Genomic DNA, 14,156 nt, shown 5'->3' with positions numbered 1-14,156 from the left:
CTGGTGGCCGCCGGCGCGCCCCGCTCATGCCTCCCGCGGGCTGGACGTGCCCCTCGGCAGCGGCGCCCCGGCGGACTCGCCCCTCAGCAGCTGCGCCTCGGCTTCATTGCGGAGCGACACAGGCGCCTCCCGCTGCTCGCCCGGGGCTCGCCCGGCGTCCTTCCTCGTCTCCGCAGTCCGACCCGCAGCTCCAGGTGGACCGCGGCCTCTCGGCTGCCGGCCCCTGCTCGCGCCCGGCCTCCGCTGCTCCTGCCCAGCCGTCGCTCGCCGCGCACACTGCCTCCCTCTCCTCTTCTGGCCTGAAATTTTATACCTCCCTCCCATGACGTCTCTGGGACCGGGACGGCGAAAGGGGGAGCGCAAGAGGAATCTCCAAGCCCAACCTTTGCATCCAGCACAGTTTTAATGCGTTCAACAGGCGCGTCCTGTGGAAAGGCAGCGGCGAGGGAGGGAGAGAGGGAAGGGGAGCCGCTGCCACACACGCACGCACGCTCGCCCCTCGCCTTTTTCTTCAGGCGGTCAGCTCTCGCTTGAACGATTGCTGCCTGGAGAGTTTGGGGGTGCTGAGCGCGAGATCACATCAAGGGGCGGCGGGGGTGGGGGTGTTAACTGATGGGCAAGAACTGCCCGCCCTGGTTTGTGTCCTCTCGATTCTTGCCCGGCGTCGATTAGAGAAGAGGAGGGAGGGCAGTCCTCTGTCGTGGTTTGTCACTAAACAGCGAGGCAGAGCCAAGAAGTGGCGAGTTCAGGGTGACACGCTGAACACCGCAGCACCACGTTCACTTGGAAGTCAGTCCCACCGATTCCAATTTACTTCTCGCTCTGCTGTTTAGGACGACTGCAGCCCTGCTCGAAAGTAAACAGCTGGAATCGGGGAGAGGGCGTCGGATGGGTGCAGCAGAAGTGCGTCTTTCTCTAGGAGCCTAATGCTTCCAAGGGAACGGCGAGAGAGCGGAAGGGAGCATTTCCTTCACTTTACTCCTTTTGTTACCCAGTCTCTACTTTAGGTGCTGCTGTTGCAAGATGCTGTTAGCATCAAAGCTGGGTGAAAGCCAAGGGCTGATCTGAAAAAAGTGGCGTATGCGCCATCTGCACAATTCACTTCTCGCAAATTCTTCCTCCCTAAAGTGTGGGCCATTGTTGGACAGCCTTCGAAGGGGATGCTGTGTGTTTAGAGAAGCCAAGGGCTAGGTTGGGCTGAGGCGAGAGGCTGAGGCTCGGTGCTCTCGCTCGTAACTGAGGCAGGCCTCGCTTCATTTATTTTACCAGTCTCTCATTCCCTCTCCCCGGACGCAAGGGTAGCGAAGGAAAGCCGATGGCGCCCTCTGGCGGGCAGGATACACCCGTGCGATACCTCCCAGGGGGCATCCTTGTTTATATATAGGCCTAGATTCCAAGAAAGCTTGCTCTTGGGCTGGAAAAAAAAAGAGTGGGTTGGGTACTTGGCTTTGAGTTCTTTCTTCTTATTTATTTACAGCTGAGCTTTCCTAATGTGACCTTTCCATCATGCGAGCAATCGGCATAATTGCTACAGAAGTGGGGCACCTGTTAAAAGATGGCTAACGGAAAGCTGTTTTCTTCCCTTCTTATCACTTTCTTATCTACACTGAAAAGGCATCTATCCTTCCCTTCTCAAGATATGTCTATAACAAGGAGGACAAGTCGTCTGATGAGTACTCGCCCTCAGTTCATGTTACAATTGACATAAGAATGGTCATAGGAGCATTCCATGATGAACCCAGATCTATGGGGGCCAGGAACTAGAGAATGATGCAGAAAAATGCTTAGCTTTTAATCTGTTTTTAAATAGCATTCCTTTCCACAGAAGTCTATAGAGCAGACATCAGCAAACCTCACAGTATCCTTTAACTGAAACTCATGATTTTTTTTTTTGCAGAAACAATACAAGGAAGAGACATCTGTCTACCTCTTCTCTTCTAGCCAACAGAATTTCCACTTTAAGTGTTAAGGACTGGAGGAAGAGAAAAGACCAGTCTGGATCTAGTCAACTGCCAGATCTTTACTAGCTGTCCTGGCTTGCCCACTATCCTAACAGGTTGGTAGTCTACAGGAGCCTCTCTTAAAACAAATAATCCCCATGAAGCTGGCTGGAGAACCTTGGAGAGAAAAACTCCAATGAGACTATAGAAGGTTTTGAAGCATTCCTTTAAAGAAGAAACCATTTACATTTTTATATACTTTATTATGTATTATTGTTCACCTCTTGGACCCTTTGTGAGAAAAGCAAGCTTAAAAGTCAATAAGGGATGGAGGAGGAGACAAAAGTAATATGAAATAGGAAATTACAGTGTTTTGTCGCTGAAATGGAAAGTGCAGAAGCTCAAATATAGTGCATTCTGCCCAGAAAGTTTTCCTTTTAGCTGTGTGGATTGACAGCTAAGGGCCTTCTCATTTGTGGTACCAAATCTTTGGCACTCCTTCCCTAGGGAGATTCCCCCAGGAAGAGTCTGTCTTCCACTAGAGGTTAAGGACTTCTTTGTTTTGTCTGGCATACCCCCAATAACTGTTATTGGTGGTCTCCTCTGTTCTTTATGTTGTGTTTATGTGTGTTTATTGAATTGTTTTTATAGTATACACACCAGCTGCAAAATTATTTCTGTAGTTTAACAACAGTACAATTTACAGCAGTGTGTGAATGCAGTCCTGGATCATTGTGACTGGAAGCTGGTGTGATTAATTGAAGGAGATCTGGGTTTGATGGACTGGGTTTGATGGCCTTTGGCAAGCCTCTTAGTTTATCTGCAATTTTGGGATAATATTAGCCTACCTTTCAAGGTTGTTGCAAGAAGATACTGTATGCAAAGGGTTTTGAACACTCATGGTGCTATATAAATGCTAAGTGTACTGGATGAGGAGACCCTAGATCTGTTCCAGAATTGATAGGAAAAGATGCTTCCCCAGCTCCCCTTGTAACAGTCAAAACTCTGGTTGTTGTGGGTTTTCCGGGCTGTATTGCCGTGGTCTTGGCATTGTAGTTCCTGACGTTTCGCCAGCAGCTGTGGCTGGCATCTTCAGAGGTGTAGCACCAAAAGACAGAGATCTCTCAGTGTCACAGTGTGGAAAAGATGTTGGCAGGTCATTTGTATCTACTCAGGAGGGGTGGGGTTGGGGTAGATACAAATGACCTGCCAACATCTTTTCCACACTGTGACACTGAGAGATCTCTGTCTTTTGGTGCTACACCTTTGAAGATGCCAGCCACAGCTGCTGGCAAAACGTCAGGAACTACAATGCCAAGACCACGGCAATACAGCCCGGAAAACCCACAACAACCATCGTTCTCCGGCCGTGAACGCCTTCGACAGTCAAAACTCTATTTCATGTTTTAGTATAGTTCCAGGATACCAGAATCTAAAGCAGCTCCTGCCTAGGTTTATCTAGGCCTAGATCTTGGATAAATTGGACTGTGGCAATCTGCCATGAAGAACTCCTGTAGTTTTTGTGCTGCTTTCTTTGTTTCATGTTGTTTATTCTGATAAAGCAAGACTTGAGTCCATTAGCACCTTAAAGATCAACAAGAATTTCAGGGCATAAGCTTTTAGGGTAGAAGAAAATCCTGTTGGTCTTTTAAGGTGCTACTGGACTTGAATCTTGCTGTTCTACTGGAGACCAAGGGCTGCCAACCTCCAGAATCTAGATGGTTACTTGAGATCTCCCGGAATTACAATTGATCTCCTGGCTATATGGATCAGTTTTTGTAGAGAAAGTGGCTGCTTGGGAGAGAGGCATTGTACCCTGCTGAGGTCCCTTCCCTCCCCAATCTCCACCCCTAGGAATTCCCCAACTTGGAGCTGGCAACCCTATGTGTACAATGCATCTTACGCCCCCTGCTGCTTTCCCAGGAATGGTCCCTCAATGCATTCGTCTAGCCAAGGCTGCGCTCCCTTTAAGGGTTGCTAAGGACGCGCGGGCTTTCCCTCCGGAAGTCAGCCGCGGTCTTCACGAGCACCCGCCCGGCCTGCAAGCGGCTAAGCCTACGGGATGGACGATGATCCACAGCTGGGCGATGAGCCGCGGAAGGGGGGAGGCGCGGTAAGAGCGATGCCGTTCCGGCGAAGCGGCCTGGGCGGCTCAGTTGCCCGTGAAGGCCGCGTTGCCATAGCGACGAGGGGCCTGTTCCCGCTAAACCGCCAGCCACTCACACGCAATCATTCCCGTCCACCCCGCTGCTTTTTCCCCATATCCGAGGGGAATCGTGGCAAATGCGCCCTTTCTAGGCCTCCGTCCGGCAAGTTCCCTAAAAACAGTTACTTCTGATTGGGCGAAGGCTAACTCCGAGAAAGGCATTTTTGCTGCAGAAAGCCCCCGGCTTGGAAAGGGCCTAACTTGTGGAATGCGTGCCATGCCAACCTCCAGGCGGTGACTAGAGATCTCCTGGAATTTTGACTGATCTTCAGGCCACAGAGATCAGTTCGCCTGGAGAAATGGCTGCTTTGGAGGATGCACTATGGCATTATACCGGAGTAAGATTTTGAAGTAACTCTGAACGGTTAAAGAGCCCTCTGAAGGGCAGCCAGGCTCAGCCTTTTTCATTCTGCTTAAGGCTTCCAGGGCTCACCCTGAGCAGAAGGTTAATGGACATGGCTACGGTTGCCACCACTGCTTTGGGAAATGCCTGAATATTTGGGGGTGCAGCCTGGGGAGGGGCCTCAGTGGTGCGAAATACCAGAGGCCATCTTCCAAAGCAGCCATTTTCTCCAGGGGAGCTGATCTCTGTCATCTGGAGATCAGCTGTAATTCCAGGAGATCTCCAGACCCCACCTGGAGATTGGCAATAATAGAAATTACTGAAATATATGTACTGTTCTCTAATGAAATATTGGGAGCCCTCAATACCTGTGTTCCTGTGCCATGTGCAGCTGCAAATTTATGGTTGCCAGCCTCCAGGTAGAGGCTGGAGATCTCCCAGAATTACAACTGATCTGCAGGCAACAAAAATCAGTTCCCCTGGAGAAAATGGCTGCCTTGGAAGGTGGACTCTGTGGCATTATACCCAGCTGAGGTGCCTCCCCTCTCCAAACCCCACCATCTCCAACTTCTACCCCCCAAAACTCTAGGAATTGCCCCGCTGGGAGCTGGCAACCCTAGCAACATTGGAGCTGGTGTCCTGCTTGCTTCAGGAAGTGCCTCAGCTTTCCATCTTGTAGTTGAACACTACAGGGCTTCTTTGCTAAGCGTCACCTTGCAAAGGCTTGCTGTAGGACTCAGGTGCAAGGTGTCTCAAACTCATTAGGGAGGAGATGGATGCTGCTGTCCAGTATAGTTATAAATGCTTAATGTGTCATAATGTCATAATAACAGCAAAGGGGAAATGAGACAAGCAAAATCGCCTTTTTCTTCAGCAAAGCCCAATGCTGTGAATTAATTTTGTGCTGAAGTTCTCTATGCAGTATTTGTATTGGCTTCTTTAACCAGCCTTTTATTCTGTTTGTATTACATATTATCTGCACAGCCTACAGCCCACCAAGATGAATATTTCTCCCCTCCCTCCATGAACTGGACGTCTTTCCTGGTTTTGTTGCCAGCTTGGGATCACAAAAGCTGGTGGTTGTGTTTGGCTGGTGTATTATAAATTATGCAAGCCTGATAATAAAGATTATGAGATCCTTCCTGGATTATTTTTCTACTCCAAGTAAATATTCATTCCCTTGTTATATTTATTTTATAAAATATTTACACATGAGTCAATAAAATATTCCTGAGGTGGCTAGTCACAAGAGTCTCCATAGATCTTCCTTTCTTCCCAGCAGCTCTGCTACCAAATGCTTCTCCATCTAAGCCTCCCCACCTGTCTTTCACTATAATATAATATAATATAATATAATATAATATAATATAATATAATATAATATAATATAATATAATATAATATAATATAATATAATATAATATAATATAATATAATATAATATAATATAATATAATATAATATAATATAAAAATCAAAAATGAATAAATAAAAAAACTATCACCCACTGCTGCTTTTTCTGTTACTCCCTTGTAGCTACTTTCCCTGCTAATAATGTGTTTCTTTCTTCTAATCTCTTTTTTCCTCCCCACCAGAACCAGATCTTTACTCCACCTTTCCCAGTCAGTTGTTGCTACTGCCTCCTAATTCCAGAGAATAAGATAAGGCTCTCATTCCTTCTAGTAACATGGTTTTGGGAGCCATACACAAATTGTTACAGAAACTCATGTGGACTGCTTGGTCAAAGTTTAATCATCCCTGCCATACTGTCTCCACCACTGGCACTGTGTATGCTTCTGAAGTTTTCCTTTCCATTCTACGCAGGTAAAGATGGGCAGACGAGCTCAGCAGGATTCTCACTTGGAGGAAAACCATCTTAGCCCTACCTGCTCTTCAGCTGGAGAGGTGAGTGCAACTAGCTCAATTTTCAGCTGAAAAATTGAGATACGTTGAATTTTCATCCAAGATAAAAGTCTACTCTAAACCTTAGCTGGCTTCTTCTGTTTCTCTTCTCATACAAGAACATGTGTTCTAGAACCAGGCTGCTATGTTTACCTTCTCTGATAGATATGTATAGATTTACTACCAAGGGGTCCTTGGAAAGTTGAAGAATCTTGGCTCTTACATTGCTTGTAAAACACAAATGAACTTTTTGCAGGTGATTATTTATCATAGGATACATGTAACCACTTGGTAAGCTCATCATTTTATTATCCTGTTGAGGGGAAGTTTACTGCTTCCCTGGATTTCAGGTTGGGTGCAGATGTGTCATGAAACTCTTTTCTTTTGGCAAGACGTAACAAACTTGCCATAGTCTTAGAACTCTTTCCCTTCCTCAGAATACAGCGAAGCCTCCCTCCATTAGCATTCCACACCCTGGGAAACTTTTACAGGATGACTCAGCCCAAACCTACCTTCCTGAGTAGATATAAATTACCTGCCAACATCTTCTCCACACTGTGACACTGAGAGATCTCTGTCTTTTGGTGCTACACCTCTGAAGATGCCAGTCACAGCTGCTGGCGAAACGTCAGGAACTACAATGCCAAGACCACGGCTATACAGCCCGGAAAATCCACAACAACCATCTTTCCCTTCCATTCCTGATTTTTCATTTTTTGGACTAAAGCTGCTTTTCCTTTTCACTCACTCAGTCCATTTATTATATAGGCCAACTGTCCTTGTTCAGCTGTATGATGTAATCAATAGGTTATTGATGACCTCAAATATGTGGGTAATTTCTTTTGTACTTGTTATAGTAGTCACCAAATAACCTATGGGCTACAGCCTCTAACTTCCTATCATCATAGCCGCTGCATTCTCTTAACATAATTTGAAACTGGCTTTCCACCAGTTTCTCCTTGGGTTTGTTTCTCAGTGTGCATCCTGACTGTGCCCCCATCAGTTTCAGTCCTGTTTGTAACAAACAAAAAATGCTGTTAATGTGACTTGGCCAAAGCATTACACTAAGTAAAGAATCTGAGAACACTGTAGCAGAACACTGTAGCAGCACATTCCCTATAGTCTGTGAATGTGGTCACCTTTTTGTACGGGGTTGTGGAGGAAAGAGTTTTGCTTATCTGTCATGTCCTACATTGCCCTTTGTTGGGGGAAATTGGGAATTTCCACTGTGGCAATCACTTCCAAAGAACCTATCCTCCAGGGCTATGGACCAATCTTTGTAATTTTGGCCACATGCAAATCTAAGAGTTAACTCCCATGAAGAAAACTTATACTCTCCAGGGAGTGAAGTTAAGAGCCAGTTGTTCATTCTATACTGAAGTATTCCAATAATAACAACAACAACATTCGATTTATATACTGCCCTTCAGGATGACTTAACACCCACTCAGAGTGGTTTGCAAAGTATGTTACTATTATCCCCACAACAAAACACCCTGTGAGATGGGTGGGGCTTAGAGAGCTAGAAGCTGTGACTGATCCAAGGTCACCCAGTTGGCTTCAAGTGGAGGAGTGAGGAATCAAATCCGGTTCTCCAGATTAGAGTCCTGCGCTCTTAACCACTACACCAAACCCAAAATCTGTACCTTGTTTTCTGTAAACAAATCTTTCTTGTTCATCACTCTCTGCATCTTGTCTGTCCTGTCAAAATAACTGTGAAAGGGGGTTTATATTACCTCACAATTAAGTGCATTATTCTAGTAGGGTCCCAAATGAAAGCCCTTTAGGGAGCACAGAGCGTACACGCTACCAACCAGTTAATCAAAGCTTGTGTTACCTCTTTTTACTGATTGTGGGTAGCTGGAGCTTAAACAAATAAAAGGAAGAACCAGAATGTAGGAGTGAACAGCCATAAGTCCAGAGGAGCATTTCCTCTGATACCTCTCTCCTCTTTTATTCCCCTCCCCTATCATTAGCTGCCACACCACCACACTGTGACCATACTATGCATTTTTATATCATGATATAAAAATGGACACTTGCACAAGAAAAACAAGAAATTATAAAGAACAATGTAGAAAACAGGCTTATGTGAGTCCATTTATTATTTTTGAAGCCACAGGGAAAGTCAGTGGTAAAAAGGGAAAAGGTAAAGGAGTGCACAAGACCACAGTATCTCATCCAAGATACAAATGCCATGTCAGGATGAAGGGGGAATTTCTGACAATGTCTATTGAAAGCAACATGGTATGAAGTCTCAGTGTTGGCAGTGTAGATGTTGCAGATGATGTGTAAATAGGCCCAAATCATCTTCCTATACCATTGGTCAAAAGTAAACAAATGAGCATAGGGAAGCCCTGAGTGTGGGGCAAGAAGAGAGAGGCTCTTGGGGTTCCTTGCATGAACACATCCAAGCACAGGATCCTGTCTCTTCTGGTGGCTGCACATTCATGACATTTTTTCTTTTCTGCTTTTTTCTCTTTGCTTATTCCATTCTAGGATGAAGACACTACAGAAAAGGTAGACTGTTCTTGAGTAGATGGTTAGAATATTGACTTTTCTGAAGACAGTTGGTGGAATATTCCTTAAGTGTTATTCTTGCATTTACTGCTCCTGCTACAGACATTGATCATGACAATTTTTTATCCTTCTATAGCTATGTGTAGTATAATGACAGCCAATAGCAAGAGCTGAAAAACTTTGGGAATGACAAGCCCGTCTTGCAAAGCACAGGCATAATAATTTGCAAGTAGAATGAGAGTCTTAATAAACCGGTATTGGTCTTCTGTTTGGTAGTTTTATTTAACTAAACAAAGGGACCCCACGGGGATGCTAACAAGGAACAGGGAAAAAACCCACAAAAACAGTAGTCTTTAAAGTGCACCATCTTGCTTCTGGTTGCAGGAGTCCACCTAGAAAAGAAATCATATGAGGACACTGCTATAAGAATTTTGTTGGACTGCAAATCTCTATTGAATAATAGAGAAAATTGAACTTCAAAGACTCTTTGATGTGTCTTTAATATTATGTGGATTCTCAGATGTGAATACATTGTAATTAACTGCTTAGATTCTCGGATGTGAACATATTGTAATTGTGATTTGTGACTGTATGAGTTCATTTTTTGCACTGTGCACTTTAGACTCTAGGATTGTGAAGTTACTGACATTAAATAGTGATATCAAACAGTTGTAATAATTAGGCACAGTGCACTTTAAAGACATTACTGTTTCCGCGGGTTTTTTTCCTGTTCCTTGGTAGTTTTATTTGGCAGCCTCCAGTATGAAAACAGAGCTTTTAAAGCCATACAGTCCAGCAGGAGCCTCTTGTGAGGAAAAAAAATTGCTGGTTAGCAGTTTGTTGGTTACAAGTGTTGGTGGGAGGACTGCAAGGAATTGTGGAAGAGGAGAACAATTTGGAAATGCTTCCCCATCCACAGATCTTATAAGTTCTCAGGGGCTTGAAAAAGCAGATTTCCTTTCCTCTGCCCCCCTTTCTCTTTCCTTTAACTATCACTCAACTATCACACCACCCAGAGCCCCTGAGTATGGGTGGTATATAAAAATATTGAAATATAAAAAAATAAATAAAAAAATAAACTGATGCCAACATTGTGTTCTGGAGTATATTCAGTCCCCAGAATATCTAGCAGCCCTCCTTACCTTGTTTGTTGTTGGCATCATTTTGCTTGTGACTAAAATAGGGGCCAGCTGCTTTACTATTGGAGATAGGAGTAGTAGTGTATAGATGTACATTAGCCATAACCTTTGTCTACTTCGGAATTCTCCTTGTACCAGAGAGATTCTGTCAAGTCAGGCAATTTAGATTTGGCACTTCATCCCAGTACCAGAACCTTTACTATGGAATTTGTTTATTTCTGCAAGATCTGGGGCAGGGGGAGGAGGGCAGGGTGGTGGGGATGGGCATTGCCTCCTCCCCAGTGCCCCGATCTGGAGTGGGGGTAGGAGGTTAGGGCGGCAGGACTGGACATTGCCCCCTCCCTAGCACCCCGATCTGGAGGAGGGCAGGGTGGTTGGGCCAGGCATTGCCTCCTCCCCAGCACCCCGATATGGGGTGGAGGAAGGAGGGCAGGGCAGCAGGGCAGGACACTGCCCCCTCCCTAGTGCCCTGATCTGGAGGAGGGCAGGGCGGCGGGGCTGGGCATTGACCCCTCCCAAGTGACCCAATCTGGGGTGAGGGGAGGAGGATAGGGCAGCATGGATAGGGCCCCCTCCCCAGCGCCCTGATCTGGGATGGGGGGAGGAGGGCAGGGCAGCAGAGCCAGGCATTGCTCCATCCCTAGTGCCCCGAGCTGGATGAAGGCAGGGCAGCCGGGCCAGGCATTGCCCCCTTCCTAGCGCCCTGATCTGGAGGAGGACAGGGCGGCAGGGCTGGGCATTGACCCCTCCACAGTACCTTGATGTGGGGCAGGGGGAGAAGGGCAGGGCGGCAGGGGCCAGACATTGCCCTCTCCCCAGCATCCCGATCATAGCGAGGAAGGGCTGGGAGGCGGGGTCGCCCATCCTACTGCCTCCTTGCCTGAGCAGAGGGCCATGCAGGCGGGTGGACCATTCCCTGCGCTGGCCTATCGTGGCAGCGAAGGGCTGGGAAGAGGGCCGTCCTTCCCACCCATGTGCAGACTGCGCCTGTACCACATAAAAAGTGAGTCATCTGAAATATGGCTCACCTTTTATGTTTAAGGATGTTTCATCTTTGTCTGCTTTGTGTTCTCTTTTTGAGCCACTTCAGTCACCTGAATGGGAGTGGCAAATTTATGGAGCTCAGAGGGAAGGGAGAAGCCTTTTTATAAGAAATCCATACACATCATGTGTAAATGCATCAAATGCTGCTGGACCTGGGGATATTGTTGGGTAAATAGGTGTCAACAGTGGCCTGGGATGTCTTTCGCCAGCTTCTGCCCTTTCTGGAAAGGAAAGATCTTGCCACTGTGGTACATCTAGATTAGATTACTGTAATGTGGTCTACATGTGGCTGCGCTTGACAGTTGTTCAGAAGCTACAACTGGTACAGAATGATATGGCCAGAATACTGTCTGGTGTGAGTTGTAGGAACCATATCTCTCCAATGTTGTTCCATCAACATTGGCTCTTGATTTGCTTCCAGGCCCAATTCAAGATGCTGATATTGACCTTTAAAGCCTTGTATGGCTTGGGGCCATCATATCTGAAGGACCGCCTTCTCCCATATGAACCTTCCAATTCGCTCTGGTCATCTTTGGAGGCCCTGCTTCAGGTGACAATGCCATTTGAGGCTGCACAGTCATTTTCAATCACAGTGCCAGAACTTTCATACTTCCTCCTTGGGCATCTGTCCCCTCTGTCGCTTTCTTCCACCAGTGGGTGAAGACTTTGTTGTTTTGTTTGGTATACCCCCAATAACTGTTATAGGCCCTCTTTCCTGTTCTTCTAGTTGTGTGTTTGTGTGTGTGTTTATTGAGTTATTTTTACATTATTTTAAGTTGTTTTATATTTAATTTTTTAAATGTTTAAAATTTTTTAAACATTCACCACCTTGGGGCCCTGCTTGGGTACAAAGGCGGCATACAAATGTTTTAAATAAATAAAGTCATCTCTGTGAAGACTACAGATGAGGAAACCATAGCAATGTATGTCCGGTGCCATTTTGACAGCAGCAGCTGTGCTCATTTCTTTCCTTTTCTCACTTTATTTTCCATGATAAATCTCTCAGCATGAACTGAGAAACAGATGTATAGTCTTTATTGCAGTGGCATCTAACAGAAGATGGCTAGCTCTGTGAATGAAGCACAGTGTCCTACACTTTTAGTCATAGGCCCTATTTTCTACAGCATTCCATATTACTGGATCAAATGCTTCCTTAGTGATCTACAGAATCTCATGTCAGATGCTCATTTGTGCTGTGGCTCTTTAGTAGCTCTGCAGACCTCAGATAACCATGTGGGTTGCACTGCTGGTATTTGGAGAGGGTGGAACAGCAGGATCAAAAATAAATTGTAATATTAAGAAATGGGTACTAGTTGGTATGTGGAGAGGTTATGGAGATCAAAACATGGAAAGAAACATGCATATTAGGGATACAGGTAGGGATTCAGGGAACAATTGGCTAGAACTGAAAGTGGTGAGTGGCAATCGGTGCACTAATTTCCTGGATGCACAAATGGACTTGGAAGCAGAGAAAAGTTCTCCGGGGTGGGGGTTGCCAATCAACAGAACCTTGCATCCTGCAGAACAGCGCTTGTTATGCAAGCTCTTAATCATCCCCTGGCCACATTCTTAACTTTTGTTTTCCTAATTTTTATATAAAAGCTACTGTTTTATGGCAGTTCCAAGACCAACCTGAAGACGTCATCCTTCATAAATGTTTCTTTTACTTTGCAGGTTTATCAGTAGGGTATGGGTTTTGTAGGTTTCTGCGGTGTATGTTTACTATCACAGGAAGTTGTATTAGCTAGTCTGTGATGACAGTTATGCCTCTCAAGAGATGCAGAGGCAAGTCTTTTCCTTTGTAAAAATCAGTGATGACAAATTCTAAAGCCTTGAAGGTGCAGTTTTGTAGCTGTTTACGAGAGGCATGAGGTGCGCCATTTCTGTTTCAAAATAAGCTCAGAGTTGATGTCTTTCCAAGCCTGGTTTCAGCTGCAGGCTAAAAGCAGATGTAGCTGTTAAATGCTTGTGAGTATGGTGGATGTCTCTGAGCCTAGTGTGTTTTCCAAACAATTTATGTGTTTGCTGCTCTATTAAGCCTTAGGGTGGCTGGAATGGCATTGCCTTTTCAGTTTCACACCTGTCTGTCAGCATAGGTTGGAGTCAATCATGAACAGGGATTTTATTTTATTTTTTGTCCCTAATCATACAATATTTCTATCCCCTTCTGGTGCTGTAGTCATTTGTGAAGTCTAAACAAATGAGGCCAAGATTCTATCTTTATTCCTTCTGAAGTTATGTTTCAGGCCAGGCAAAAGGAAGTATTTCTTCAATACATAATTAACTTACAGAAATTGTTGCCACCATATGTGGTGATGGGCACTAGCTTAGATGTTTTTTAAATAGGATTAAACATACAAGATAAACCCATTGATGGATATTAGCTGTGACCAGCTAAATGGGACTTGGATGGTTCGAGCCCATGTGCTTCTAACTGCTGGATGTTGGAAGCACAACCAAAACAAAAAGGAATAGACCGGTATAGCTCGTCGCCACCTTGGAGCTCATAAATCTTGGACGCCACCGATTAACTTCAACTGGCACCGTTTGCAGCCTGTGATAAAGAAGTTCCGTTAACATATGGGACTTGACTCTCTCAGTCTATTGGAACAAGTTTGCAGCCACATTGAATTGAATGGAATCGAAACTGTTGTGTTTATATTGATTGTATAATTTACTTGTGCTGCAATAATAATAATAGCTGTGTTGGCACACTTCCTTGTATTGGTGTGGATGTTGGAAGCAAGCAAAAGGGCATAGCTTATTATATCACACCTGCCTGTGCTTCATGGGGGGATCTGACTAGCCGTTGCTGGAAGCCCTGATAGAACGTTGCCTTCCAGTATGATTTTAATATGGAGAGAGTATTTTGATTCAGTTCCCTTCCCTACAAAATCATAAAAATAGTAATACTAAAAGAACCTAATTTTTTAAATTTTTGTGAGTTACAGTAGGACTGTTGCTTCAAGTTAATTCTTCAACAATTGGTTGTGACTAGTTATGTTTGATCATTCCCTGGTTTGGCTCACTACTTGTTTACCCTCTGTGAGAAGGGAGCTAAT

General features: G+C 45.2%; 1 protein-coding gene across 6 annotated transcripts in view; it reads left to right on the top strand.

Annotated features, from left to right (window-relative positions):
• Nucleotides 1-14,156, top strand: part of IFT43 (intraflagellar transport 43) — a 109,306-nt gene that overhangs the window by 13,283 nt on the left and 81,867 nt on the right. For 2 of the 6 annotated variants that reach the window (XM_054972051.1, XM_054972049.1), the window contains exons 1-3: nt 3,934-4,053; nt 6,314-6,394; nt 8,891-8,911. In XM_054972051.1, the coding sequence (XP_054828026.1) occupies nt 4,003-4,053; nt 6,314-6,394; nt 8,891-8,911 (153 nt within the window). In that variant the 5' untranslated portion in view covers nt 3,934-4,002. Of the gene's footprint in view, nt 1-1,897; nt 2,057-3,933; nt 4,054-5,547; nt 5,654-6,313; nt 6,395-8,890; nt 8,912-14,156 lie in introns of those variants that run through there. The other 4 variants (XM_054972054.1, XM_054972050.1, XM_054972052.1 and 1 more) reach the window with 3 other exon arrangements.

The sequence above is a fragment of the Eublepharis macularius genome, chromosome 2 (genome assembly GCF_028583425.1).
Source record: "Eublepharis macularius isolate TG4126 chromosome 2, MPM_Emac_v1.0, whole genome shotgun sequence".
Lineage (NCBI taxonomy): Eukaryota > Metazoa > Chordata > Lepidosauria > Squamata > Eublepharidae > Eublepharis > Eublepharis macularius.
The sequence above is the reverse complement of the archived record's forward strand: the minus strand, read 5'-3'. Positions and strand labels throughout refer to the sequence as shown.